The sequence below is a fragment of the Aplosporella prunicola genome (genome assembly GCF_010093885.1).
Source record: "Aplosporella prunicola CBS 121167 unplaced genomic scaffold K452scaffold_10, whole genome shotgun sequence".
Lineage (NCBI taxonomy): Eukaryota > Fungi > Ascomycota > Dothideomycetes > Botryosphaeriales > Aplosporellaceae > Aplosporella > Aplosporella prunicola.
In genome coordinates this window covers 988352-1015071 of record NW_022983538.1, presented here as the reverse complement: position 1 = coordinate 1015071, position 26720 = coordinate 988352, and the positions used below count along the sequence as shown (strand labels likewise).

At 56.3% G+C, this 26720-nt stretch overlaps 11 protein-coding genes across 11 annotated transcripts; 6 read left to right on the top strand and 5 right to left on the bottom strand.

The window, feature by feature from the left end:
- Positions 1 to 2487: 2487 nt before the first annotated feature.
- K452DRAFT_226331 (uncharacterized protein) lies at positions 2488 to 2919 on the bottom strand (the record flags this gene model as incomplete). Its single annotated transcript, XM_033536817.1, has 2 exons — positions 2488 to 2730; positions 2854 to 2919. Coding segments are annotated over 2 exons (309 nt in total), but the record flags the coding sequence as incomplete, so codon positions are not given.
- A 1247-nt stretch (positions 2920 to 4166) lies between these two features.
- Positions 4167 to 5837, bottom strand: K452DRAFT_358113 (uncharacterized protein). Its single transcript, XM_033546166.1, has 4 exons — positions 5755 to 5837; positions 5390 to 5675; positions 4862 to 5338; positions 4167 to 4803 (listed from the first exon to the last, which is right to left on the bottom strand). Exons 1-4 carry the CDS (start codon positions 5804 to 5806, stop codon positions 4356 to 4358), a joined length of 1263 nt encoding a protein of 420 aa, XP_033398815.1. The 5' UTR covers positions 5807 to 5837; the 3' UTR covers positions 4167 to 4355.
- Positions 5838 to 7918: 2081 nt separating this feature from the next.
- Positions 7919 to 9390, top strand: K452DRAFT_269827 (uncharacterized protein). Its single transcript, XM_033538958.1, has 3 exons — positions 7919 to 7955; positions 8012 to 8056; positions 8111 to 9390. The coding sequence occupies exons 2-3, from the start codon at positions 8051 to 8053 to the stop codon at positions 9185 to 9187; spliced, it is 1083 nt and encodes a 360-aa protein (XP_033398814.1). The 5' UTR covers positions 7919 to 7955; positions 8012 to 8050; the 3' UTR covers positions 9188 to 9390.
- A 601-nt stretch (positions 9391 to 9991) lies between these two features.
- On the top strand, positions 9992 to 10445 carry K452DRAFT_15593 (uncharacterized protein). The gene is made up of 2 exons (XM_033535597.1): positions 9992 to 10039; positions 10135 to 10445. Exon 2 carries the CDS (start codon positions 10149 to 10151, stop codon positions 10386 to 10388), a length of 240 nt encoding a protein of 79 aa, XP_033398813.1. The 5' UTR covers positions 9992 to 10039; positions 10135 to 10148; the 3' UTR covers positions 10389 to 10445.
- A 646-nt stretch (positions 10446 to 11091) lies between these two features.
- Positions 11092 to 12205, top strand: K452DRAFT_15562 (uncharacterized protein). Its single transcript, XM_033535591.1, has 3 exons — positions 11092 to 11335; positions 11417 to 11501; positions 11550 to 12205. The coding sequence occupies exons 1-3, from the start codon at positions 11158 to 11160 to the stop codon at positions 12079 to 12081; spliced, it is 795 nt and encodes a 264-aa protein (XP_033398812.1). The 5' UTR covers positions 11092 to 11157; the 3' UTR covers positions 12082 to 12205.
- Positions 12206 to 12551: 346 nt separating this feature from the next.
- K452DRAFT_248872 (uncharacterized protein) lies at positions 12552 to 14397 on the top strand (the record flags this gene model as incomplete). The annotated part of the gene is made up of 3 exons (XM_033538115.1): positions 12552 to 12995; positions 13051 to 13944; positions 13995 to 14397. The coding sequence occupies 3 exons, from the start codon at positions 12552 to 12554 to the stop codon at positions 14292 to 14294; spliced, it is 1638 nt and encodes a 545-aa protein (XP_033398811.1). The 3' UTR covers positions 14295 to 14397.
- A 39-nt stretch (positions 14398 to 14436) lies between these two features.
- K452DRAFT_15527 (uncharacterized protein) lies at positions 14437 to 16100 on the bottom strand. Its single transcript, XM_033535584.1, has one exon. It carries the CDS (start codon positions 15833 to 15835, stop codon positions 14666 to 14668), a length of 1170 nt encoding a protein of 389 aa, XP_033398810.1. The 5' UTR covers positions 15836 to 16100; the 3' UTR covers positions 14437 to 14665.
- A 1064-nt stretch (positions 16101 to 17164) lies between these two features.
- K452DRAFT_358109 (uncharacterized protein) lies at positions 17165 to 17601 on the top strand (the record flags this gene model as incomplete). The annotated part of the gene is made up of 1 exon (XM_033546165.1): positions 17165 to 17601. The coding sequence occupies one exon, from the start codon at positions 17165 to 17167 to the stop codon at positions 17564 to 17566; it is 402 nt and encodes a 133-aa protein (XP_033398809.1). The 3' UTR covers positions 17567 to 17601.
- A 612-nt stretch (positions 17602 to 18213) lies between these two features.
- On the bottom strand, positions 18214 to 19654 carry K452DRAFT_15523 (uncharacterized protein). Its single transcript, XM_033535583.1, has 2 exons — positions 19438 to 19654; positions 18214 to 19382 (listed from the first exon to the last, which is right to left on the bottom strand). The coding sequence occupies exons 1-2, from the start codon at positions 19634 to 19636 to the stop codon at positions 18289 to 18291; spliced, it is 1293 nt and encodes a 430-aa protein (XP_033398808.1). The 5' UTR covers positions 19637 to 19654; the 3' UTR covers positions 18214 to 18288.
- Positions 19655 to 20606: 952 nt separating this feature from the next.
- On the bottom strand, positions 20607 to 22042 carry K452DRAFT_350718 (uncharacterized protein; the record flags this gene model as incomplete). The annotated part of the gene is made up of 1 exon (XM_033545674.1): positions 20607 to 22042. Exon 1 carries the CDS (start codon positions 21972 to 21974, stop codon positions 20607 to 20609), a length of 1368 nt encoding a protein of 455 aa, XP_033398807.1. The 5' UTR covers positions 21975 to 22042.
- A 1921-nt stretch (positions 22043 to 23963) lies between these two features.
- Positions 23964 to 26581, top strand: K452DRAFT_248860 (uncharacterized protein). Its single transcript, XM_033538114.1, has 5 exons — positions 23964 to 24352; positions 24406 to 24543; positions 24596 to 25015; positions 25081 to 25496; positions 25552 to 26581. Exons 1-5 carry the CDS (start codon positions 24299 to 24301, stop codon positions 26327 to 26329), a joined length of 1806 nt encoding a protein of 601 aa, XP_033398806.1. The 5' UTR covers positions 23964 to 24298; the 3' UTR covers positions 26330 to 26581.
- The last annotated feature ends 139 nt before the right edge of the window (positions 26582 to 26720 follow it).

The following is a 26720-nucleotide window of genomic DNA, read 5'->3' as shown; positions in this document are numbered from 1 at the left end:
CGGTATATTTTCTGCGGCGGGTTTGCGGGGGTGCCGTGTCCGAAGGGGTTGAGGTGCGTGGATGATCTGAGGGATGGCTGTGATCCGAGGTTTGGTGGGGCGGATTGTGGCGGGATTTGTGTGAAGTGATTGGGTTGTGGGAGAGAGTTTTCAGGGTGTTGTTGTAGTGTTTGTTTGTATGTTCAGATTGACTCCCAATCGCAAGATTGGTACATGCTTGGATGGTCTTTTGAATTGGGTTCTGGTAATCTTGCATATTGTGTATTGCAAGTTCTGGCTTCAACTTAAAAGATGTAATAGTTAATTATGTATGCTAACGTGAAATGACGAGAGTATTTAAGGATACTCTATAAACTTGGGGTACTGTTTTAGATAGTAGAAAAAAGATCATGTTTATACCAACCAAGACTGAAATAATTGTCGCGCAAGATAATCTCCGGGTAGCTTTCCTGAATACTGAGAAACGATTATCTTCAAACTTTTCTGCATAACGATGCATTTCCTAGATTTCTGTCCAACCTGCTACGCTGCTTCAATCACCACGTTCCTCTTAACTAAATGGCAATGGCTGAGACAAAACAGAATTCATTGAAAAGAGAAAGCTAAGAGAACCGCGAACAACAAATGCCCAAACCTGCAAACACGGAAGCATCCACCTTAACTTCCTCTGCCAATATCCCTCACCACCGCTACAAAAATGCACCACTCCACCCCATAATGAAACTCACTCTCCAATCCGACTCAAGCTCGCAAAACCATCAGTGAAGCGTAAACACCTCTTCGGGCACGCCTGCCTTCAGTCGCTCCTCGACAACCTCAGGCCCCATGGAGCGGTTAATGAAGCACTCTCCCATGAATCTCCAGCGTGTCACGCTACCTTTACGCTCATTTGGCACATCTCGACTCCCTTCGTCCTGCCCGTCAACGTTGATTGTAGTGTTATCCATGGGTCTCAGCACGAACGGTACGCGGCCGCCCCCTAGCACAACGACCACGTCGCCTTGGCGCGCGCTGGGTGGACAGAGGCCTAGTCTGCCGTCCTCTGTTGCGAAAAGCCAACGGCCAATAGCATGTCTAAATTGATAGACAATGGTCGCCAACATGTTCCTGGGTGTAGCGTCCGAAGTGGTTACGGAAAGCATGTAAGCGCGCGCTTCTGGTGGAAGAGTGGTAAGTGAAGGATCACCCGTACACCTAACCCATTCAGAGGCTAAGGCCCTTCCGATTTTTTTCATCGTGCCAGACCCTAGACAAAGCTGGCGAATTCTGAGTCCGGTCCGCGTGACGGAACAATTCAGAGAAATCAGTCGGTATGAGCACATCAAGCCATTCAGGCTTAGGACTGGCGTCTAGCTCTATAACTGGATAGAGAGGTGCGAGCGGTTTTTCCAGAGTAAGAGTTTCTAAGAGGGCATTGAAGAGATCATCAGGAGAAGAGACTGAGACGGACCCTCCGACCCATTGGCAGTTAGAGATACTGGAATCGGCAAAGATTACCGAGTGGGGAGACTTGATAATGTTCCAAAGATCGTAGAGAGCAGGTGCGGCTTTTTTATGCATGTTAAAACCGAAAGCAGGGGACAAGTCATCAAACCGAACTACAGAGAAAGGCAGGGGAATTATGGAGCAGATACATGCGAGACGGATGCCACGAAGAGAAATATCTTCAGACGATTCTTGTAGCAAAGTGAGATCCAGTTGGTGATTACACGCGATGTTGAAGTTGCTTGAATTCGGCAGGTCCTCTTTCGGCTTGCGGTCGCAATTGACATGCCACAAAGCCCACGAGGGATGGTTTGGGCCTGCATGCTCAACCTCGCAGCCAATACCCGCGCAAACATCAGGCGAGGTATTTTTTACGATGCTGAGGACGTCGAGACTACCTGAGAATCGAATACACCAATGTGTAAAGTCTCTGTAAACATGGCTGGTGGGTTTCTCGTAGTCGGGTCGTAATTCTTGTGGTAGCCCCTCTAACCAATTAGCATTTTTTGCTAGCCCCAGGAGCGCAAAAACCTTGTCTCTTGGGTCAGTTGCTTTAAATGAGCCGATTGCCTTTTTGAAAAGCTGCTGCAGGTCCATAGGGCCCTTCACATGTGAAATGATCTTGTCAATGTCGCCCCAGAGAAATGGTATGTGATTCTTCTTGTATGGGTTAGACGTCCCAAGTCTGTCAATTGCGGCAGTGATAAAGATTTTCTCAGCCAAGATCAACCGATGGAAGGTTGTTCGACTTTCAGGGCCGAAATGGATGTGGGGCTCACAGTTTGCGCTGAACATTTCTTGGAGCACCCAAACTCGATTAAACCAGGAATGAGCGAAGAAACCACTCATGATCTTAATTATGAGCTCATCACTCGCTTTGAAACGCCTGCCATCACATTCAAATTCCTCGTTGAGTAGTCGCATAAATTCCTGTTGATTGAACTCATTACGGTCTATGTCTTCACCGAAAGCTTCGACGACAGCATCAATAAGGCTGTCAATTTAAAGAGATACTTTCTGATACGCTTCATTATCGCTCAGCCAAACTGAAACCTGGCCTGCAGCCGAGTAGATATCTTGCATCATCGCTACTTGGTGACCGCGCTCAGCATTGTCTCCTTGGTTGATGCACAGCGCATCAACCCATAGGAGCTTGTCCACGAGAATATCGTCACACATGGATCCGGACAGAGTGTTCCGTAGACCTCTCAATGTTGAATCCAAATTTGCTGTGATGCGTAAAGGCTTGAACTCATCCTGCGTCAGAAAAGGCTCTTTGATTCGTGTTGAACCAATATCGGTCAAGGCGCGGAAAGACTTGAATTTAGCCTCCGTCAGAAGAGGTCTTGTACTTCCAGAATTCCACACTGTATGTGCTAGGCGAAGCGGCTTTGCGTCGTTCATGTCACCCCAAGTGTATGAAAGGGCTGTGTACTTGAAGCGATTCCACGGCTCAGACACTTTAAAGTCTACGCAGCGCAGCGGGTCTTCATAATCGCCTGGCAGTACGTACAGAAGACGAATCTCCCGGCGAGTCTTGTCGATTGGTTTGTACTGTGAGTAGTCGTTTCTGAGTCTCCTGGACGTGGCTATTTCGGCATCCTGGACTGGATCATGGGCTGCAGTGGCTTGCTCTTCATCCCAGCATCGGCATGGGTCCTGGCCCGTTGATACGGCAGTGAGTGTTTCGTTTGGGCAGACTCCTGCTTCGTAGCAGCTGTTGCAGAGATTAAGTTTGGAGTAGTGCTAAAGCTTGCCAATGATAGGATGAAGTCCGCAGTTCTCGTAATGGAAGCAAGGCATGGTGTTTTGTTTTCCTGTTAAGGCTTTTGGATTCAACTGGATTCAACTGGTTAAGTCCTAGGCTCAACTAACTGCGATGGGGATGTAGGTATTTATATGAAACTATATTATTTTAGACTTTAATGAAAGCTACTTGCTAAATGAAATACCGTTTGTTGGCTTGCTTTCCGTTACAGATCTATAAGGAGGCACCACACACTTTGATAGGATAATAAAATCAAACAATCTAGATTCAGCTTGATCATGCTACTTTTACTTAGATGCTAAATTTGTTGTACACTAATGTTTGTACAGTCATAACGTTGACAGCCGACAGAAGTGACAAAGCCTATAGATCATGCGAGGTTCCTAAATAATATGGATATAGTATCAGAAACAAATTTTATGTCTACAACTATGCTAACCACGTCAAAAATACAAGAAAGCGCAACGACAAATAGCAAGGACAAAGATTGTGCCACGCAACCACTGGATATTGATTAGACAACGCTTTATCACTATATCACCAACAACTACTAGCAGTTAGATGACTTGTCTTTCTTACTAGTCGCGCTGTACATGAAAAATTAGCAGGATCCAAACACTATAATATTACCTTATCCTTGTCTTATACAGGCGACACTAAGCAAATGCACCATCACGCCCAACAACTTTCTAGCAAACATATGCAATCTCGGTTTCATCCACATCCCCTATATCGCCGTAACTATACTCAAGAACGTATTATACGCTTCTTTAGCGGTTTGCTTTAGGCTGATCAGTATTAAATCAGGCCTTTAAAAACATTAGCTGCATATATAACATGAGCAATGTGAGAAACGACAAGCAGAGTCCTGCCTAAATTTCACTATCCTTAGAAATACCAACGACTAACTTTAGCATTTCAACATTTACTATTTTCAGTTTTCAAATGTAAAGCTGCATGAGGCCAACACTTTACAACCACGAACACTACACCCACTCTCCAAACAAGTACCAACCCCAACCTTCCCCAACAGCCGAGCCACTCCCACACGCATCATCACAACAAAGCCGTCCAAGTGAACGAAAGCCTCCTCGCCACCAACCTAAGCAAACACCAACCCCGAAAACGCAAACAGGGCATACGCGACCCAGCCCAACGCATAGACAAACCCCGCCAACCGCACCAGCAGGACCAGTCTTTCCTTGAGCAGCGGCCTCGCCACCCTTAGCAGGAGGCAGCGCGCCGCGACCGCGACCAGGACAGCGCAGAGTAGTAGGATGGAGGTCGGGACGGGCCGGTCCATGAGGGGCGAGTACGAGGTTTTCTGGCGCGGGTGCTGCAGCGGGTTGTAGTTGGGCGGGGCGTGGGGGCGGCGAGCGGGTGTGGGGTGCGGTGTTGGCGTGTGCGTGTACGCGGGAGGGACGTGCTGGCAGAGGACGTCGCCGTTGACGTAGAGGCGCAGGTCGTCGAGCTGGGCGCACGAGAAGTTGGCGTGCGTGCTGGACGCTGTGAGGGAGCCGCCGACGTAGAGGAGGGCGGGGAAGGCGATGCTGTGGGGGCGTTAGAACCTGCGCAAAAATATTTGTTTTTTGAATTCTGAATGCTCACGTTTCGAAATCTCCGCGTAGGAGGATGTCGCCGTCGACGTTTACCAGGTTTTCGAACGAAATGGCTTGCAGGGACGGGTTGTTCTCGATTCTCAGATCGTCTTCGATGTTCTCTAGCATGGGTAGGAGCACTCTTTCGAGGCTGGGGTTGTTGCTTATACGGAGGGGGCCTTTGATATCGGTGATGCGCGGCAGCTCCAGCGTGCCATGGCTGTAAGGATGATGGCGGCCATTGTCGCGAACGGTGACGCTTCTCGCCCACTCTAAGCGCGGGAAATAGATGTGAGATCCTTCGCCATTGTCGCCGATGATCAACGCTTTGCTGACGGACTTGAGCACTGGTAGATTGACTTCTTTCATGGCCAGATTGAGCTCCAGCCGGATGGTTTCGGCTGTTTCCAGACGGCTGAATGCTCTTGAGTTGGATACGTCGTGTATGGCAGGGATTGTCGTGTCCGCGATTACGAGGTTAGAGATGCTGGTGATGTTGATCCGCCAATGCATGCCGCTTGGCTAGCGGAAATGAGACCATTCTAGGTTATCCAGCTCTTCAAGGTGGTCCAAAGCTGCGAAGCTGAGCGATGACTGGTCCTTGACGGATATGGTGCTCGCTTTATGGAGATGGGATAGCCATAGTGTCACCATGTTGCGGTGATTGTGGACGATTATGGATCCGGAGACTTCTTCGACGAAGCGAAGCCATTCCGGATCCGTTTGTACATCTGTCGCTACAGCGATGCTTCCAGTATAGGTCTTGCATCCAGTCTCTGTCGCCGGGGGCCGAATAGTGGTTGTCGCGCCAGTACCACATGAATCTGCTCAAACAGTTAAACCAGGCACTGGTAACGTGAGAAAGAAATGTCACAAGACAAAAAAGAAAAACAATGAACTAACCACCCCAGGCAAACCCCAGCAACAAAGCACCCAAGAGAATCGCTTTCTTCATGTTGCATAACTCACGTTCTTCGAGACAGGTGAAAACGGGTAAGAGGAGAATCCTGCATTAGTCCAGAACCGGGAAGACGAATGGTTTTATGGCGAATCGGCTAAGAACACGCGATCAGCCGTCACGAGTACCAAGTCGCTTAATACCCTGCGCGTGCATGATGCAGGACGATAAAAAGCCAAAATTGGGTCAAGGCCCACCAGCCAAGCAGGCAGCAATGGCGCCGTAGGCATGAAACTGCGAGAGAGTTGCCATTAATTTAGCCAGTGCTGGCGCGAGATCGCAAGAGTATCCCTATCCGACCAAGTAAAATCAGATAACCGAAAGAAACTCAAAATGCAAAAGGAAGTCCATCCGAGCCTTATGGAAAAAATGAAAATAGATTCCCTGAGAAGGTCAGCAGTTTTTGCCAACAAGACGTGCTCCACATAGCAAAACCAGGGCGGCTAAATCTCCGGGTCGCCGGCCCGTAGATCAGCACCGGGTTGGGGCGTTGAGCAGCCGAGGGGATTCAGTGACATCAGAACCTGGAGCTACGGAATGTTAATTCAACTGCATCGCAACAGCCCAATCCATCTCGAAACGCACCCTTTCAACAGCACAGCTATGCTTCTCGCTCGTCGAAAGGCACCATCCCCAGCCGCCCATGACCGTGTTGTACCAGCTCTCGTCATGAACGCCCGACCGGAGTTTTACTGACGAATGTGGCTGTCTTTCGATAAGGGCTCCTGCTAAGCCGTTAGCTTTGATGCTTTTATCTCGGAGATCGACGTCTTCCCGCTGATAGGCGCACGCCACAGATTTAGGGGGAGCCAGTGCTCACGAGCCCACGACGGCTGGGGCCGACGACAAGGAACGGCGAATGTGCCACATGTCGTGCGCCTACCCCAGAAACTGGTGACGGGGCTCCGTCTTCGTGGGTGGGTGCGAAAGACTTGAGAAACCCGAGTTGGCTTGCCTTTTCTTCGGCCAGTGACAGATGAACTCGTAGCTACGCTGTTTCATCAGTCCTTGTCCAACAACAGCACACTTACGAACAGAAATGCATGTTGAAAACGTAAAGGTAGATCTGCAATATTGCCTACAAGGCTGGAGACCAGCCTAGGAAATGCGCAAACACATCCCTGCCAGCCTCACAGTCCGCTAACCCGCGCAAGGCAGACCCAGCATCTGCTTACCAGGGCTGAATCTTCAGCAGCAGCATCATCAATAGCCGGCGCAACATATGGTCAGCAGCAAGCGGCGCACCGCATCAGACTCGATGTGACAGAAACGCCGGTCTAGCAGCCGGCTCGTACGACGCCGATATCGAGCGCCTTGCCTCGAGAAGCGTAGCCATGCCGAACAGCAACGACTCCATCCTTGCGGCCAGCAACAGCAGCAGCAGCGACAGCAGTACCAGACCACATCCATCAGACCATTCCAACCCACCACATCTCCTGTGCTCACTCGTCCGGCAGCGCAGCAGCCCCGCCCGCAGCAGCACGCACGCAGCGCGCAGCACCTCAGCGCCGAACACATCGCCGCGCGGAGCAGGCAAGCAGCAACGGGGCCCCAACAAGGCAAACGGGGCCTGCAGCGGCAGGGCAGCCGGTGCAGCACGCGCGCGGCCTGCCGTGTCGGCATGTGATTGCCCGGGGCTGAGCCAATGCGCACGCAGAGCCGCGCGACCCCGCTGCGCCTTGCGCACGAACTGCGTCTTGCGCTGTCATGGCGCGCTGGCAAGGCTGCGCTGGGGGTGCGTTGAGCAAGACGCTTAAGCTGCGGTGGGTGCGCTCTTTTTTGTCGGTTTTTGTTGTCTCGACGGGCTGCCGCCTTTTTTGTGATTGACTTTCTTCCCCACCACCGGCTTTGATGTGACGATATGTTTGAGGCTACGGTGTTTCAGGCGCGGTTTGAACGGCTTAGGAGCCAGGAGGAGGAGCGGAATCGGTTTATTGAGGTGAGTGGTTCCTGGTGGCGGTGAGGAGAGTGATGGTGGTCGTGGCTAATGCGGAGAGGGCAGGAACTGCTCGAGTGGAATGAACAGCTCAGTCAGGGTTTGCAGAAGGCTGAGATGGACTTGGCCCGTACCAAGGACGAGTGCAGCTTCCATTTCGACCGGTACCAGAAGGTGGACGAGGAGTTGAAGGCGTTGAGGCAGGGAATCGTCAGTTTGGACATCCGGGGTGGTGTATCGAGGACGTAAATGCTGACGGGTAACAGGACCGCGGTTTCGTGTCGGTGCTTGTCGACGGTGATTGTATGAATGTGAGAAGACGTCTCATCACTTACCCAAAGCAATTCGCTGACCCAAACGGACAGTTTACCGACGAGCTCATAAAGCAAGGCGACCAAGGTGGACGCCAGGCCGCGCGGCAGCTCATGAGCTCCGTCTCGGCGTACCTGAAGAGCAACGTGCCTCGGATTTCGCCCAACGTGGACGTGGTGGTGCGCGTCTACGCCAACCTGCAGGGCCTGGCCAAGGTATACCGCGACGCGGGCGTGACGCACGACGCCAGCGAGCTGGAGCAGTTTGTGCGCGGCTTCAACATCGGCCACCCCATGTGTGATATGGTAGACGCCGGCAACGGCAAGGAATGCGCCGACGACAAGATCAAAGAAAACTTCAAGTTGCACCTTGCAGACGTGCACTGCAAGCACATACTGTTTGGCGGCTCGGCCGACAATGGCTACGCCCGCCTCCTGGGACCCTACAGCGCCGACGCCTCCGCCAACACGCGCATCACCCTGCTCGAGGGCCCGCCGTTCGCAAGCGAGCTGCGCGACCTGCTCGCCGCCCAGGCCTTTGCCTCCACCGCCCTGCCCGACCTCTTCCGCTCCACTAAAATCGTCGTCCCCCGCCGCGTCCCCTCCCCGCTGACCCCGCCCGTCTCGCCTATCGCCAAGGGCGCTGCGCCAGGGAACTATGCTTCTGCTGCCGCGCTCAACAACAACAGCAGCGGGAACGTCGACGTCGTGCCCACTGCCATCACCACCACCACCGGCAAAGCCAGCACCGCCCCGGCCTGCCCCCCGCTCCTCGCCTTCAACGCCCTCAACCAACGCATCGACGCGCCGCTCCCGTACTCCGCGACGCTCTTCACGGCCCTCAAAGCCAAAAAACTATGCAACCCGTACCACCTGCTCGGGGCCTGCCACTACACGCACTGCAGCCACGGGCACGGCGCGCCGCTGAGCGCGAAGCAGCTGCTGGCGCTGCGGCAGGTGGCGCGCCTGGCGCCGTGCGAGGCCGGCCTGGAGTGCCGGGACGAGCTGTGCATTGCGGGGCATCGATGCCCATTTGGGGCCGCGTGTCGGGGGGCGGCGTGTAGGTTTGGGAGGGAGATGCATGGTGTTGATACGGTTATTGTGCGGGTTGTAGGGGGCGGGGGCGTGTGAGTGCATCGTGAAGGAGGTTGGTTGGGAGGCGAGGAAGGGCAAGACGGGGTTTCGAGTTTGTTTTTGGTGGTTGTGGTGGTGTTGGTGAGTTGGGTGGGTGGGTAGGTACGTAGGTAGTAGGTACGTAGGTAGTAGGTACGTAGGTAGAGACATACCTGCATCCATAGGTAAGACTGTAAGTCCGAACAAACCACTTCTCCGCCACCACCACGCACCTTCGCATACACAATGGCATGTAAGCAACCCACGCCACGCCCTGCCACGTGTAGCAAGCCACGCGAACCCACCCACCCGCGCCAAAACCGCTTGCATGCTTGCGTGCTTTCTTGCTTGCGGGATTTCCCCAACCCAGCACCACCAGCCCAGGCCAAACCCAAACAGGCGCCTCCCCCGCCCCTGCACGCTGATACTCGCATGCATGGAATTATGGATGCACGCATGGATGCATGGATGCAGGTGCAGAAAGCCGGCACGCCGGGTCGAGGGACCTGTCACCTGCCTGTTTGGGCTAGTGGGGGGGTGAGTGGTGAGAACCCTGGCTTGCGCGCGAAATAATGCGCGCGCTTTTTGGGCCTGGCGTGGTGGGCTGGGCTGTGTTGGGCGCGGGAGGGAAGTGAGGTGAGTGAGGAGTGGGTGGATGGAAGGATAGGTGCGCGAGTGTGACGGATGGATTGGGCCACGTGTTGGCAGGATGCGGCGTACCGTGCTGTGCCGTGTAGTGTCTGCGGATACTGTAAGCGTTTGTGTTTGTGGTTTGTATATTTGTTAGTGTCTTTGTCTGTTTTCCGTTGAGCGGCAGAAGAAGAAAGAGAGCGGGTAGAAGCATCCCGGGAGCCAGCGTACAGTACGTAGGTAAAGACCAAGCAATCCCGCACATAGGTACGGCGTACGTTCCGCCCACCCACATCTACCGTAGCACGCACAGAAGCCGTTACTTATGTATGTAGGCAGGGCAAACAGCATGCTTAGCCGATGCACAAAGTACCTAAAGTACCGCACGCACCCTCGTACGCGGTACCCGGCACGACACGGCCTGCCCAGCCCAGCCCACGGGGCGCGCCATCTCCACGTGGCCGCCCCTCCGATAATCCCCTGGAAGCGAAATCGAAGCACCGAAGAATCTTCCCCCCTGCGTTCTGGACGGGCTGCGTGTCTGCCCTGGGCATCTCACCTCATCGACTGGGATGTACTACATACGTAGGTATGTAGCTAGCCATGACTGTGCCGCGCGGGTGGTTGGCGGTGCTGGCGGTGGGGCGGGTTGGGGCGTGGAGTGAAGTGCTGGTTGTGGTGGGTTTGCTGCTGTGGTGGAGGTTCACTGTGCGTTGATGTGTTTGGTTGGATGATAAGGCGCTTGGGGCGGTATGTAGATGCCGGCCGTTAGGTACGTGTGTATGTTCTGCGCGGGTTTAGATTGGCCGCTACGCGAGATTGGGTTCGACGCGCGTGGTTGCCGTTGGACTGGTATTGCTGTTATGATGACACCATTGATATGTCCTTCATTGATGCCTGATGAACTGCCCGTTTAGGATGACTGATACCGCCACTTGATCCTTTGTCACAGCAGAATTGTCCTTCACATGCGCGGAATGCCATCCGTATTCACTTATTCCTGCTCGGAGGACCTCATCATCCAAGCATCGTCGAAACTTTATCGCAGCGTGCAGGCATGAACCGAGTGATTTCGAGTACCAGCAGTGAGCGAGAGGTGACCATCGCGCGATAATCACGTAGAAAGAACTGTCATGCGGCGTCATTGACGTGTTCGACCAAGACGCGGATGGCGGCGGAGGAAGCTTGGAAGGTGCCGGGTCGCGCCGCTGCAGAAGACGGAAGCGTGTCGACCCACTGCTCGTGTCAGCGCGCGTGCAGACTTCGTTGCTGGTGATCTGCCGATCATGGACTCCGTGATCTGATCTGGGTGCGACGGTTACCGAGCTTGTCAGTGTAATCGTCGACGCATTTGCTCAATGCTCGTGAGGTGGAACCAGCGTTGGGGCCCTGGCACGCTGGATTGTCGGCTCCGCAACCGACCCCGCAAACCGAATTTTGCGGAGGCGAGCGCGCTCGGTGTCGATCTCTCCACCATCGTCGACGACGTCCGTCAAAATTCCAAAGAGTTGAAGCCGCCTGTAACCTCCACGTCAAGTGAGCGTCTGCCATCCCCTGGAAGGAAGGGATTGTTGGACCTGCGTCTGGTCTGGCACGACTAACTCGAGATGCTGCCAGGTCCGGCTGGGCAGGCACGCCGTCATGGCCACTCCGGCGTTAGCGCACCAAGACCGCGGCGATGGGAGGCTCTTTACAAATCAAAGTAGGAGTACTGCCTCGACATGACGGAATACCGACTGAAAGAGAAAAGTGGTTATCTCATGCCAATGTTGATGGCGGGGACGAGGACAATGGCTCTCGCTAGCCTCGGTTCTTCTCACAAAGAAAGCGATGTCGCCGCCGCGATGCGATGGCGTCCGGAGAAAGAAACCGGCATGCTTCACGCAGGGTTCAGCAGCGGTTCCTGCGCACGACGAGACAGCGGTCGTTGTGAAGAAGATTTAGGCTGTTGTGGTTGCACGGGCTTTGTGGCACCGCAGCGGCTAGCTGGTGGAAGGGTGAGCTGCAACGTAAGCCGTATTGCTAGTCGTGTCAGTCTTGGCAGGCGCCCGCTCGTACGAGCTGAAGCGGGAGGATTTGCTATTGAAATTGCGACGGGAAAGTGCGAGTGGCAACGCTGTGGAGATTCCGTGGAAGAGAGGCGATGGCGGCGAAGAGCACAAAGGCAAAGGGCTGGTGACCGGAGCACGGGGTGGCCGCATCGGGGCGAAAAGGGTGCGCCCGTCAGCAAGCTTTCCCAAGCTTCAACGAATAGTTCTGGAAGGTGTGAGAGTGCGGCGTAGAGGGTGAAGGGTTGCAGCGAAACAACTCGAGTCGAGCCGGAGCCGGGACCGGGGGTCTGGGGAGGAACGGGGTAGGTAACACACAGACTTTCCCCAGCAAAATCTTCTCCGCAAGTCCGCGCTCTCAGGCTGATTTGGCGGGGATTGCCGGAGACGGAGCGTTAGCGTGCGGCGTCGTCCGTAGAGCCTCGTCTAGCCCTCGACGCGACTCCATCCCCAGGTCGCGCCCCACGGGGACAGCCCCAAGCTAGGACAAGGGGAACGCCCCAGTGCTGATTGATTCGCTTGCGCCCCCAAGCCACAGTTTCCATCTTACCCATGTGATCATGCACCACCACCACCACAGCTGAGATGCGTCGACGCGTGGAAGAGGATAAAGTGGTTGCCCTCGTCCTCTCCAAGCCCGCCTTTCCTCCCACCACCTCATCCTCCTTCCGTTTCCTTGGTCCTGCGCAACAACAACAACCACAATGGCAGGCGGCCTCGCAACCACGGCCGATGTCTCCCGCATCGAGGCTCCAGTCACCTGGAAGGCCTACCTGATCTGCGCCTTTGCGTCCTTCGGTGGCATCTTCTTCGGTTACGACTCTGGCTACATCAACGGTGTCACTGCTTCTAAGATTTTCATCGAAATCATCGAAGGCCCCGGTGAGGAGAAGCTCCGAGGCTCCTACAACTCTCTCATCACTTCCATCCTGTCTGCTGGTACTTTCTTCGGTGCTCTCATTGCTGGCGACACCGCCGAGATCATTGGCCGCAAGTGGACCATCATCACCGGCTGCATCATCTACACCATCGGCGTCATCCTCCAGACCGCTTCCCATGGTCTTGGTCTCATTGTTGCCGGCCGTCTCATTGCCGGTATCGGCGTCGGCTTCGAGTCTGCCATTGTCATTCTGTACATGTCTGAGATTGTAAGTCGCCTGTCTCACACCCCCAGCCCTACACCATGCTGACTAGGTTCCACAGTGTCCCAAGAAAGTCCGTGGCGCCCTCGTTGCGGGATACCAATTTTGCATTACCCTGGGTCTTCTGATTGCCTCTTGTGTCAACTATGGCGTCAAAGACCGCAATGATACCGGTCAATATCGCATTCCGATTGGACTCCAGTTCATCTTTGGCTTGGTTTTGGGTATCGGTCTTCTGTTCCTGCCCGACTCTCCTCGCTACTTCGTCAAGCGCGGCAACGTCGAACAAGCTCGCCTCTCTCTATCCAAACTGCGTGGACAAGACCCCAACTCCGAGTACATCGAAGTTGAGCTGGCTGAGATTGTTGCCAACGAGGAATACGAGCGGTCCATCACCCCCGCCACGGGCTGGTTGGGCAGCTGGATGAACTGCTTCAAGGGCAGCCTCTGGGAGCAAAAGTCCAACCTCCGCCGCACCATCCTGGGCACCTCTCTGCAGATGATGCAGCAGTGGACCGGTGTCAACTTCATTTTCTACTACTCGACGCCCTTCCTCAAGTCGACGGGAGCCATTAGCAACGAGTTCTTGATCTCCATCATCTTCACCCTGGTCAACGTCTGCTCGACGCCCATCTCGTTCTGGACCGTCGAGAGGTTTGGCCGTCGCCCGCTGCTGGTGTGGGGTGCCTTGGGTATGCTTATCTGCCAGTTCATCGTCGGCATCGTTGGTGTTACCGTCGGATTCAACAAGACGCACCTCGACGCCGCTGGTGAGCATGTCGCCAACAACATCTCGGCCGTGAACGCCCAGATCGCCTTCATCGCCATCTTCATCTTCTTCTTCGCCTCGACCTGGGGCCCCGGCGCGTGGATCGTGATTGGCGAGATCTTCCCGCTGCCCATCCGCTCGCGCGGTGTCGCCCTGTCCACTGCCTCAAACTGGCTTTGGAATACAGTGAGTTTTCTTCCCCTAAACGTCTTTTGTTTCTATCTAACACATGCCAGATCATCGCCGTCATCACGCCGTACATGGTCAACGAAGACGAGGGCTACCTTCGCTCGTCCGTCTTCTTCATCTGGGGCGGCCTCTGCACCTGCGCTTTTGTGTACTCGTACTTCCTGGTCCCGGAAACAAAGGGCCTGTCGCTCGAGCAGGTGGACAAGATGATGGAGGAGACGACACCGCGCAACTCGGCCAAATGGCGTCCGCACGGCACGTTTGCGGCCGAGGTTGGCCTAGCGCCCGGCGAGAAGATCGTTACGGAGGTCGTGCAGGACATTGAGCACAAGGGCAGCGCGTTTTAGTGTGGGCTGTGGGTTCGGATGCAGGGTTTGGGTGTCGGATGGTTTGCCTATGGGCTTCTTTATGGTTTATGCTGCATGCTTCTCGTCGACATGATACCTAGACAATTAGTTATGAATGATGCGAGAGCCTGAGCGCTCTCTATTGTAATACGTACGCTGGTCCCTCTATATAGAAGTGAGTTCGTTTAGTATAACCACTTAAGCCATACACAAAAGTAAGTGCTCCTCTCCCACGCAAACAATCAAGCAAAAACTGACGCCAAACACCCCCACCTCGGCCCTCCCTCCAATACTCACTCACGCCAACAACTCCCCCGGCACATCAATGTACCTTCCCGCCTCCCTCATCGCCTCCCTCCAAAAAACCCTCCTCACCTCCCTCCCCCGCTCCGAAACCATAAACTCGAACGGCGGCCTAAACACCAACATATTAGCCCAACAACCCCCAAAACACAAAACCAAAACCCCAAAAAAGAAAACACACACACATACCCACCCACTATCCCGTCCCGCCACAGCCCTCCCCTCCCCTCCTCGCCCATCACCAGCCCTAAGACGACACTCTGCGCGCCCTCCTCGACAGTGCGTGCCGCAATGGCTTTCGCGATAGAGAGCACGCCCCGCAGGTACCAGGGCAGCGCGTCGGTGAGGGTCGTTTGCACCATGCCGGGGCATATGGATAGTGGGAGGATGGTGTTCGGGGGGGTGATCCGGGGGCCTGCCGTGGGAGAGGTCCGCTCAGCGAGCTCGGCGATGAGCAGTGCGGCCAGGGCTTTGGTTGTCGGGTAGCGCGAGAGGTTGGCCATGGCTGTGGGGGTGGAGAGGTAGTCGAGGAGGGGCGTGCGTTTGGCTGCGCCATCGCCTTCGTCCTCACTTTCGCGCGCGCCCTCTTCCGCACACCCCTCCGGCAGCGCCCCCCCAAACAACCCCGCATGCGCCGCCGCCCGGCTCCCGATCAGCACGGCCCGCGCCGGCGCGTGCGCGCTCTTCCGCAGCAGCGGCAGCAGCGCCGCGACCACCACCGCCGGCGTCAGCGCATTCACCTGCAACAGGCGCTCCCTCCCCGTCGCCTCCAAAATGTCGTAGTCCGTGCCCCCGTCGGCGGCGCCCAGCACCAGGATATCCAGACTCGTGACGCCCTCGTCTTGCACCAGCCGCTTGAGCGCGGCGGCGCACTGCGCTGGGTCCGCGAGGTCGAAGGGCGCGAGGAGGGTTAGTTTCGCGGTGGGGTGGGCCTGTTGGAGGGAGCGCTGGAGGGCGAGGCCGGTGCTAAGGGACCGGGAGGTTAGGATGAGGTGCGAGAGGTGGTGCGTGAGGAGGAGGTGCGCGGTGGCGTGCGTGATGCCTCGTGTGGGGGAGGTGAGGAGCGCGGCCTTGTTTGCGAAGGTGAGGTTGGGGGGGAGGGGGGCGATGGGGGGTTGGAGCGGGAGGAGAGGCATTGTTTTTGGGTTGGTTGTGGGGTGAGGTTGAGAGGGAGAAGGGAGGGGTCGTGGGGAGTGTGCGTTACATCCCGTCCCGTCGCTGTGCGGCCTGCTCTGCATACATACTCGTAGCACATGGCTTAGCGTGTACGCTGGTGGTACAGACGGGAAGCTTTCCACGGCAGCGGCGAAGTAAGTGCTTAGGATTTCTTTGCGGTATGGCGAATGGGGGGCTGGATTGGCGGTGGCGGCTCTTGGATATGGTTAGCTAGGGCCAGAGAAGCCGTTTTACGGGACGTTTTGAGTTTGAAGGCGTCAGGGCTTTAAGAGGAAGATGCTCGTGTTGAAGGTTTGGTCTACGTGGGTTTTCCGGGTCCGTCGCCTGCAAATGACAGCAGAGAAGCGCAGAATCAGATTTTCCATGTCGACCGAATGAGATAGTCAAACACGTCGTCCTGCGCTCAAGTACTCGAACTGACAAGCCAGTTCAGAAGAGAGTTCGTCAGGCGTTGTGGGAGTAAGGTAGGTTGTAGCTAGTGCGCGCGGGAGCGGAAGCGGGGAGCCGATCTCGCCCCGCTCTACCCATCTCCGCATTTACTTAACCGCCAACATTTTCAGTCGCCATCAACAAAAAATAAAGGAAATGAAAACTAAAAAAACAAAAAAATAAAAAAGCAAAGACAACGACCAAGATCCCCTCGCCATCCGTCCGCGCCGCCAACCCAACCCAACCCAACCCAGCACCACCCAAGCCGCAGCCACAGCCCCCGCCCTCCCGTCCTACCGTCCGTCCCTCCCTCCCTCCCGCACCCGTGCCTGCAGATCCCGTCCCAATCCATCACCACTCCAACCCCAAGCAGCCGTACCTACATCCCCTCCGCGTCGAGTGCAGTAACTCCCCCACGCACCCATCCCCATCCATCCACGCGACACCACGCGCCCAGCACAGCCCCCTCCGCGCGTCGTCGTGGCTATGTCCGTCCGCCTGCCTGCCTGCGTCGCGACCACGATCTTCCTGCCCAGCGTGCAAGTTTCCAGGTTTCAGGTTTCAGGTCCTCGTACCTGCTGAGTGAGCAGCGCGCCAAGCAGCCGCCAACTCCGCCAACCCCACGGCTGCCCTGTCAGGCAACCCCCGCCGCGCGCCGTGTGGCGGAGCGCCGGGCTTGGCAGCAAGGCGGGATGGTGCGTTATGATGCCGTCGTGCATGCAGCTACATACCCAGACGGCGTGGACTGCGCCTCGGGGCGTGCGTGGACGGTGGATGGACGCGTGCTGATCTGGGGGAAGGTGGGTAGGTACTTAAGGCGGGGTGAGACACTACTACTGCGGGAGATCAGACAGACCATTCAGACTACCTACAAAGCAATCGGTTCGACTTCAGATCCATCTATCGTTGCACACCATCCATACAGCATACAGTCGCTCCCAACCACCAAACAACCCACCAAAATGAAGTTCACCCCCACCGCCGCCCTCCTCTCGCTCCTCACGCTCCTCCCCCTCCTGACCCACGCCCTCAGCGACCTCGACGACAACGACATCCCGCAGCAATGCCGCTCGGTATGCTCGTCCATCGTGACGCTGACGACGCAATGCGACGCGCAGCACGACAACGACAGCAGCGACAACGACGACAACGACCGCGCCCAGCTGGACTGCGTGTGCAAGGCTGAGAATGCCGCGGCTGATATCCCGAGCTGCGAGGCTTGTGTTAGTCGGTTTGATGATGATGGGAGCGATAATGGTGGGGTTTTTGCTTTTGTTTTGTGCTTTGGCTTGCCTTTCGTCCTTGATTCTCCTTCTCTTCCTTCTTCGTCTTCTTCTTCTTCTTCTTGGACTGCGCCACGCTAACACCCAAAATAACAGACGTCAACGACATCCTCCGCAGCTGCGGCCTCTCGACCACAACCTACAACTCCGCTTCTTCGACCTCCACTGGCTCCAACTCCCCCAGCCCCACCTCCACTGGTTCCGCCAACTCCGCCTCCGCCTCCAACAGCAGCGACGACAACGGCGGCGCGACCGCGACCACGAGCACGAGCACGCGCACGGTCGGCGGCAGCGGCGCTACCGCTAGCGGCTCTGGCTCCGACGCCTCGGGCACTGCGTCTGCGGCGGCTGAGAACGCGGGCGCGGGCGCGGCGGTGGCTGCGCCTGGTGATGTGCTTGGCGCGGTTGTGCTGGGTGCGCTTGCTTTTGGAGTGCTGGGCGGGGCGGTCGTGCTGTGAGGGGTTGAGAGAGGGAGAGAGGGTTGCTCGCGGGGAGAGGAGGGTTTCTTTGCTTTGGTCGTTCCTTATACCTGGCTGCTGGGCCTTGCGTCGCTCCTTTGTGCATGGATGGATGGGTGGGGGTTTCAAGGACGGTGGGCGGCGGGTGCTAGGTGGTTTGGTATTTGATATGAGGATGACGGGACGGTATGATTGATACGGTAATTGAATTGATGACTATACCTACTGAGATGCAGGGCCATGACGGACCTACTTGCTTCGTGCTGACTGAGTGCAAGGACGAAATGAGATGGGATAGACGGAACACAATGGGACCAAGCTGGACAAGACTCACTCCATCCCATCTCACGCCCCACACTCCGCCCACACGCGCTCAAACTCGCCCTCCGCCACCGCCACAACATCATGCCGATAAATGCCCTCCTGCGTCGCCCGATCCGCCCACTTGTCCGGCACGCCCCCGTCGCCCCTCCCCTCCTTCAGCGCCCGGAACTTGCGATCGCGCTCCTCCTTCGCCGCCCCCTCGCCCAGATGCAGCGCGCGGCCGCTCGCCGCCGCCAGCTCCACCAGCTCCGTCGCCCGCGCCCGCCGCAGCTTCTCGTACACGCGCAGCGCGCGGGCGAGGTCCTCTGGCGCAGATGACGGCGTCTTCGCGAGCACGACGGCAAGGCACGCTGCGTCTTCGATTGCTTGCGCCGCGCCTTGGTTCAGGTGTGGCAGCGTCGGGTGGCAGGCGTCGCCCATGAGCGCGACCCCGCCGTGCGACCACGCCGGCAGCGGCGCATGCACGCGCAGCTTCCACTCGCACACCTCGTCCTCCTTGACCAGATTCAGCATGCGCTGCACGCGGGGGCAAAAGTCGGCAAACACGGCCAGCATGTCCGTCTTGGAGCCGCGCGTCGTGTACGTGATGCTGGGCGCAGCCGCAAAGTGCGTGTCGGGCTGGATGGTGCTGAGGTTGTAGATCTGGCCCCCAGACACCGGGTACGCGATGATGTGGCGCTTCTCGCCGATCCAGCGGGTGACAGCGTTGGAGTCGACGAGCTCGAGCAGGCTCGCGTCCGCCGCCATGACGTCCCGGGACAGCATGATGCGGTAGGCGGCCTGGCCCGTGTCGACGATGTCGGCGCTGGCATCGAGCGCGCTGAGCATGCGCGTGCGCGTGATGCTCTTGACCCCGTCGGCCGCCAGCACCACGTCCGCCTCGACGTCGAAGCGCGCCGCGTTCCGCGGGGCGAAGCGCAGTTTCGGCCGCGGCGACCACGCCAGCACGTCCTCGAGCGCCGTCGCAAAGTGGAATTTTATGGCCGCATAGCGCTGGCAGGCTTTGTAGATGCCGCCGGCGAGCGTCGAGCGGTGGCCCACCATGTGCGGCTTGTCGTAGTCGCGGCGGATGTAGCGGAGGTCGACGTGCGCGAGTTCCTCGTCGCTCGAGCCTTCTGCATGGTTTGTTAGCCCTGCTCTACTGTCCTCTGCTTTGCAAGCTTCACGTACGTCTGATGCTCGTCTCCTGCACATCCACCGCCTCTCGCTCAATCTCTTCCCAGCACCCCAGCTGGTCCAGTATCCGTGCCATGTTGGGTGCGAGCTGGATCCCGGCGCCCACGAACCCGAGATTCGAGGCTAGCTCGTAGACGTCGATGTGGGCGAAGCCCTGGCGGGCGAAGGCGAGCGCGGCCGTGAGCCCGCCCATGCCTGTTGCGCGAAGCGCATCGTCAGCGATTATCAAAGTGGTCGTTGTTGTTGCGTTGTAGTGGTGGTGGTGGCGGGGTAGAGACAAAGAAGCAAGCGAAAGAGCGCAAACTCACCCGCGCCAACCACGACGACCCTCAGCTCTTCCTTGCTCTTCTGGTCCATCTTCTCAAAATTATCTCTTTGTCTCTATCTCTCTCACACTCTCAAAAAACAAAAACCTAAACACACAAAAAGTAACATCAACAACAACAGCTCTTTATCACCGCCCTCGCACTTCAAGCCCCCGCAACGCCCGGCACCGGCATCGGCACCAGCGCCTGCGGGGAAGGTTCTCCACAGCCCTGACGCAAGCCTGCCGTGCCCCGCCAACCGCCCACGCCGCCCTCTGCCGACTCTGTTGCCGGCGCAATGCTCCCGGGGAATCATTCCTGTCTCTTGCATCGGAGATAGCGCAGCGTCGCTCGGTCGCGCTGGGGCTGTCGGCGTTAAGAGCGCGTGCTTACTGCTTCCTCGCTCTGCTGTCTGTCCGTGGATGGGATTTGCTTCCCGTGGGCCGTGGTGACGCGTTGGTGTGGTGGATGCATATTACGTATGTACGAAGGTTGGTATAGCTTCACGCGTTCGGTATACGAATGAATAGCACGGTCAGTCACAGTTTTCTTCATGGTCAATTTGTTCGTTCAAGTTTCAATTCTTTCTCAAGTTCATTTCTTTCTTATTGTCTCTGCATCTCCGTCATTATTCTAGTCGTCCAAGAGGTCCATCGTCAACATCCTCCACGCTGCAGCGTAGTCCTGCTACCGCTGAGCTCCAAACACTCAATGACAATTCTCGCTCGCTCGCTCGCTCGCTGGCTAAAAATACAAATACCAATACCATACTACCCAAGTATCGTACAATACCTACCACGCCAACACCGTCACACTACTCTACTTGTCGACACCTATCCAACAAGTCTCTGCCGCCGCCTACGAGTCCCAGATGGGTCCAAAAGCCGGCACGCCCCTGCTCTCCAAGCCAAAGACAAGCTTGCGCGTGAGCATCGGGTTGCTAATGACAAAGACGGCCTCGGCGCCGCTCTGCGTGAACAGCTCGTACGTCATCTTGACCATGTCGGGGCGGCCACCGACCTTGGAGTCCCAGATGATGGCCTCGGGGTCTGCCGCGAGCACCATGTTGCAGATCTCCTGCCCGTAGACCATCTCGGGCCGCGGCGTGCTCCACAGCACCCGGCACGGCCGCCGCAGGTTCTCCGGCAGGTTGATGAACGCCAGGCAGGGTCCGATGCCCGAGCCTGTCGTCACGATCACGACCGACTTGAAGATCGTTGCTATGCCCAGCACTCCGATCTTGGGGATGCCGCGCATCCAGTAGTGCCGCTCAGTGCTCTCGTCGCCAACCTGCGCCTTGGTCCAGTCTCCGGCCGACGACACGATGATCGATTGGCTGTCGCTCTCCTGGGCCGCAGTGTTCGGGAACGTCGCGAAGGAGTGGTACTGCCCGAAGGGAGACGTTGAGAGTGCGACGCCGCGGATTGGCGCCAGCTTCTCCTTGAAGTTCAGGCGGACGGCATGGTTCGAGAGGTTCTGCGCCTCAAACTTGACCTTGCGGAGGCGCACCCACGGAAGGGCCAGATGGAACGTGATGATGATCAAGAACCAAAGGGTCGGCATGCGGACGATGATGAGGCCAACCGGTGTGCCGGTCGTGTAGTGCGTGTTGAACGCCAGAAGGATCAGATCGACCCAGAAGATGCCAATGGCGGTCCATCCGGCGAAACGGTGCGTGAACTCGAACGTGTTGTGCGTAAGGTTGCGCATGGCGGGGTAAGCAAAGAACACGATCATGACCAAGAACGCGATGAGAATGTACGTTATGGCCAAGACGGCCCCCGAGTGGAGGATGATCTCGCCCTTGACAAACTGGTAAGTGATGACAATGGTCAAGAGAGCGAACCAGAGGGTGCTGGCAATGGCAGCTCCGCTGTGGATGCCGCCATTCTCGTAGACTTTGGCAAGCTGGCGGCGAAGGCGGAGCGGAGCGACCGGTGGAACGGCCAAGCAGGCAGCGTACAAGAGGTTGACGATGTACTCCTGACGGATCAAGATCGCGACGCAGATGTTGGCTGACGCAGCTGTCGCGAGAGCCTCGACCGGAAGGTTGAGCGTGTGGTGGTCAACCGTGATCCAGACAAACCCGACCACATTGGCAATGAAGACAATGGAGAAGAGCCGCCTGTATACGTTGAGGAACGTGTGCCTGGCATGACGCATCAGCCGGGACTGGCGCTTTTCAGGGAGGATGGTATCTTCATAAAACGCACTGGTTGTGGTCATGACAGTCGACTCCGACCAGCCCCGCTGGTGGTTCGACGCCTGCCTCTCATCGCCGGCGGTGCCAGCCTCCATGGCGTTGGATTTCTCGAATGCTTCCACGGGAGCTGCAACGGTGCTAGTGCTCAGCCGCTTCTCGTACTCTTCAAGATCGCGCCCGCTGAATCTTCCTGCCCTGATGGGCTCGAAGGATGCCGTAGAAGGATTCGATCTGTGGGCGGTAGGGGGTTGCTGAGGCAAGCCAGCCTGTTGCTCGAGTTCCATGGTCGGCGTCTGGGGAGAGGAATTGGCGAGACGCTGCTCGTATTCCGCAAAGTCTTTGGCCGTAAAAGAACCTGACGAAGGGGTCTGTACGGTGGGATTTGTGCGACGACGAACAGTGATTGCGCTGTCGATGCGTTGATGGTTTGGCTTGCTGGTCATTGAACCACTCAAGGGTATAAGGAATTCGAACCGTGCAAGGATATGAGGAACAATACTGATTGACAGGGGCACTCGACTTTATACAAGTGGTGTTGACAGGGCAGAGGAAAAGATACTAAACAATGTTAGCACTGTGGGCGGTCGGCAGGCGTTGTTCCTCCACAATGATGCCGAGGTGGGAGGATGTGATGGAATGTCTCAGGACATCCCACCAACTCGAAAGTCGAACTACCTGAAGTGGCTTGTGTTCATGTTCAAAGAAGGAAAGAAAAGATGAGCATGCCCCCACCTTGATGCACGGTTCCTGCTTCATGCGTACTAGAAGGGGGTTGAAGTGGTGCAGGTACCTGCATGGTAGCTGCTGCATGTGGAACTGGGCGTTCTCAGCCAGTCGTGGAGGCATGGCCGTCAACATTGTATCTAGCGTCACGACGGCGCAACGACATTGTTCTCAACGCCATGACAGTGTCGAAGATGCCAGTACGGCCTTCGAATCAGCGTCTGTAGAATGGGGTATAGCTTTGCCTTGTCGCAACGCGCGCTACGTAGACCGTAGATTCCGGCAACGTGGTGCTGTTGTCGGTGAGCAGATAAGGCGAACCCGCGTGGAGATTTGCGCGAGGGATTGCCGCGATCTGCATGGGGGAGAGGCGTGCACGCCGCACCTCACAAGAGGATGAAGAGAAAGATTCAGACATGGAGCGCGGCGCAGAAGACGTATCGGTGTGTGGCTTGAAGTTAATGAGTCGGACATGCCCCTCAATCCAATGCCATTGTATTGAAAGTATACCGAAGGGGACAACGAGAGCGGACAAGCCTCCGGGCATGATAGCTGGATCCCAACGTCGTCGATGCGACCCCGCGCACGGAATCGTCGGGCAGACAGGGTCTAACCGGTCTGCTGGAGCGGATGGATCTCGGGAATAACCTGTTAGAGCAGCACGTCCCGTCCAGACGGGAGGCGCTTGCAAGGGTTTTCGATAGCGCGGGTGTTGAGGAAGCCGCGTTCCGGAAGGATTGCAGATCGAACACCATACGGGACTTTGGCGCACGAGTTACAACTGATGGCGGGACATAGCGACTCACGCGCCAAACGTGCCGCATGCCATGTGCGGCGGTTGGCGGCAAGCTGAGGCGTCCGCGTGAGACGCAAGACAAAGGCGACGAGGGACGAGAGGGCGAAGCGAGACGCGCGATTGGATTTCAGAGCGCGGGGGATGAGATGGCCCGACGATGAGACTAGCCGCTTTGGATGCCGTGATTCCCCACCCCAACTCAACTCTTCACACTCCACCACATCATCTATGTACCTGATCGACATACACCATCGCCTCGTATCCCTGTGACATCTCCACCTCCCGAGCTTGTGATCACATTCGGCCCGCTGCCACCACGGCCACGATCTAGCCCGAGTGCTTCTCTTTTCGTCGTCTATCTCGAGATGACTCGTGAATTCGACCCCGATATGGCCCCCTCGCCGTGGATCTGCCTCTTAGTCCATCGGCCTCTGCGGCCTGCTATCATTAATCAAGTCACCAGGCACACCCACCGCTCTCGAACTATCGAGAAGCACGGTGAAGTGGAAACCTCTTTGCTGCACGCATGCTGGGCTAGGCCTGAGCGTCTCCGCTGATTGACCATGCATTGTCTTTTTTTGTCATGCGTGTGGGAGCTGAGCCTTGTTTGTTGATTGTCTGAGTTGAGGCGGACGGGTCAAAGCCGCAACACCCGTGTCTTTCTTTCACTGTTGAAGCCTTCCATCACCAACGTCTGCACGTGGCTTATAGCTCGCATCTCCCTCGCCGTTTTCCTGTCTGCCTTAATCACCGAAGATACAACCTTATTCTCCTTCAACTTCTCTTGCTCAAACTTCAATTTGCACCTTCAGCCGTTTCACTTTAAACATGGACCTCGTTTCTTGGACTATCGGCGGCACTGTCCGCAACCCAGATGAGCCGGTGCGTCTATCAAGAGATCTTCTTTTCAAAGTTCGACCATTGACACAAATTAGCTCCTCATCGACGCGCTATCGCCCTCAAATTCCCTGTCCTTTAGCCAAATCAAGAGGAAAGTTCGGCAATTAATCCGTGGTCTGCAAGCTTCCGGCGTGCGGGAGGGTGATTGCGTTTGTGTGAACTGCTTCAACGATGTAAGGTCGATACCTGTGGCTATTTTGGGTGCCGTGCTTACGCAGGTACCAGCTGCAATATTCCGTCTTGTACCTCGGCATCATCGGTTCTGGCGCTGCCTTTACCGGCGTGAACCCAGCATATACCACCCACGAGCTTGTCCACCACTTCGAATTGACCCGACCAAAGGTGGTAATTGTCGAGCCTCCCATGCTGGAGAAGACCCTTGCAGCGGCGGAGCAGATTGGTCTTGCGGGGTCCAACATTTTTGTGTTTGACACGGAAACACCAAACACAAACTCCGGTCTCCAATCTTGGACGACCCTTCTTGAACGTGGCGAGAGCGACTGGGTAACCGTCGCGGACCCGGACATCACCCCCGCCACGTACAACTCTACGAGCGGCACATCCGGGCTTCCCAAGGCTGCCATGATCTCGCACTCGTACCATGTCACTCAATCAGAAGCTAGGTGCAACGTTACTCCATACAAGGTATGTCAGGCCGCAGCAGATTATCTATAAATTATGTCGACGCAATCGCTGACTTCTTTCTTCAGCAATCTCGACTGCTTGCTCTTCCTCCATTCCATGCTTTTGCATCTCCCATACTTCCATCCAGCATCCATGCGGGCATTCCAACTTACATTATGCGCAGGTTCGCTGAAGCGCCCTTCCTGACTTCAATTTCTCTTTATGATATCAGCGAAATTTACGTTCCTCCTCCTGTTCTAATGAGGATGCACAAGTCTGAGTTTGCCACTAAAGAAGGGCTGAGGAGCTTGAGATCCATCTGGATGGGAGGTGCAAGCGTGAAGTACTCTCAACAAAAGCCTCTGTATGACATGCTGCACCCAGATGCGGTCATCCGTCAGGTCTGGGGTATGACCGAGGCTGGCTGGGTTACGACTGTTCATGACACAGTACGGAGGGAGGACGACAGCGTTGGGCAGCCAGTGGAAGGGTTTGAGCTCACGTACGTATTGTATTGTCCACGCCCACCACCCAGTGCTTTGCTAACACTTCGACAGAATCGTGAATACTGAAACTGATGAGCCTATTGTCGGCGACTATGAAGCGGGCGAAATCATCTTCAATGCCCCGCATCTCCTTCTTTCATACATCGACAACCCCACCGCCACCACCGCAGCCTTTTCACCCTGTGGTCGCTATCTGCGTTCTGGCGACATCGGCTACCGCGTGACGTCTGCCTCGGGCGTCCCCTCCATCTACATCATCGATCGTGCCAAAGAGCTCATCAAAGTACGCGGCTGGCAAGTTTCTCCCACGGAGATCGAATCAGAACTGCTGCAACACCCTTGCATTGCCGATGCCGCTGCCATTGGCATTAAAGAAGCCAACGGCGTCGACGAGTTCATCCGCGCGTACATTGTGCGCCGCGGCGCGGAGCAAGAACAAGGCTTGCTGGACGCGGCCAGTCTGCGCGAATGGCTGCGCGGTCGCCTCTCAGGCTACAAGGTCCCGGCCGAGCTGTGCTTCGTCGACAAGGTGCCGCGCAACTCGACAGGCAAGATCCTGCGCCGCGTCTTGCGTGGCGAAGGCGCGAAGCTGCAGAAGCCGTATCACACGCGCACAGATTCGGCGCTTTCCATTGTTGAGGCGTTCGTGCCGCCTGCTGAGGTGGATGCTGAAGTCATGGTTCCGGAAGTTGCTCCTCTTGAGCAGGGACGGGAGGAGCCCGTCAAAGACGACCAAAAGTTATTGTCTTGGAACAGTATTTTCACGGGCATCGTCGTGTGTTGGTGCTCGTCGATTGTGCTGACGAGAGTTGATTTCGGTAGGTGTTGAACACCTGGCCTTGACGATGATGGGTATGTGTATGACGGCACGGCATCTGTTGATACTGTTGTTGCTTGCTGCGCTTTGCGAACATGCTTAAGATACCATGGTTGCTTCATAATGTTTGCAAGACTTGTTTCTGTTTAGACTATAGAATTGGTAATGCATGGGCGGATGAGCGTCTCTTACGTTCAAAAATCTTTCTGCACATTTCATTATCGAGGCGTTACTACACCTTGCAAATTCAAAAGTCTCACCACCCCAAAAGTACATACATACGCACACCCACCATCTCCCCATAATCTCCCACCCCACCCCACAACCACTCTCACAACGCCCTCCCTACCCGCATACCCCACCCCATCCATCACCACAATTTCCGCTTCGGCAGCCACACACC

Bases quoted from the DNA above. Each gene is read 5' to 3' on its own strand.
- K452DRAFT_358113 (XM_033546166.1), bottom strand. From the start codon at position 5,806: ATGAAGAAAGCGATTCTCTTGGGTGCTTTGTTGCTGGGGTTTGCCTGG. The intron at 5,339-5,389 runs GTCTCATTTCCG...CAACATCACCAG, and splicing joins GAGCTGGATAACCTAGAATG to CATCTCTAACCTCGTAATCG. The intron at 4,804-4,861 runs GTGAGCATTCAG...ACGCCCCCACAG, and splicing joins CTACGCGGAGATTTCGAAAC to CATCGCCTTCCCCGCCCTCC.
- K452DRAFT_15593 (XM_033535597.1), top strand. From the start codon at position 10,149: ATGCTTAGCCGATGCACAAAGTACCTAAAGTACCGCACGCACCCTCGT.
- K452DRAFT_15562 (XM_033535591.1), top strand. From the start codon at position 11,158: ATGCTCGTGAGGTGGAACCAGCGTTGGGGCCCTGGCACGCTGGATTGT. The intron at 11,336-11,416 runs GTGAGCGTCTGC...AGATGCTGCCAG, and splicing joins GCCTGTAACCTCCACGTCAA to GTCCGGCTGGGCAGGCACGC. The intron at 11,502-11,549 runs GTAGGAGTACTG...GAAAGAGAAAAG, and splicing joins GAGGCTCTTTACAAATCAAA to TGGTTATCTCATGCCAATGT.
- K452DRAFT_15527 (XM_033535584.1), bottom strand. From the start codon at position 15,835: ATGCAGAGCAGGCCGCACAGCGACGGGACGGGATGTAACGCACACTCC.
- K452DRAFT_15523 (XM_033535583.1), bottom strand. From the start codon at position 19,636: ATGGGCGGGCTCACGGCCGCGCTCGCCTTCGCCCGCCAGGGCTTCGCC. The intron at 19,383-19,437 runs GTACGTGAAGCT...CAAACCATGCAG, and splicing joins GCAGGAGACGAGCATCAGAC to AAGGCTCGAGCGACGAGGAA.
- K452DRAFT_248860 (XM_033538114.1), top strand. From the start codon at position 24,299: ATGGACCTCGTTTCTTGGACTATCGGCGGCACTGTCCGCAACCCAGAT. The intron at 24,544-24,595 runs GTAAGGTCGATA...CGCAGGTACCAG, and splicing joins GTGTGAACTGCTTCAACGAT to CTGCAATATTCCGTCTTGTA. The intron at 25,016-25,080 runs GTATGTCAGGCC...TTCTTTCTTCAG, and splicing joins GCAACGTTACTCCATACAAG to CAATCTCGACTGCTTGCTCT.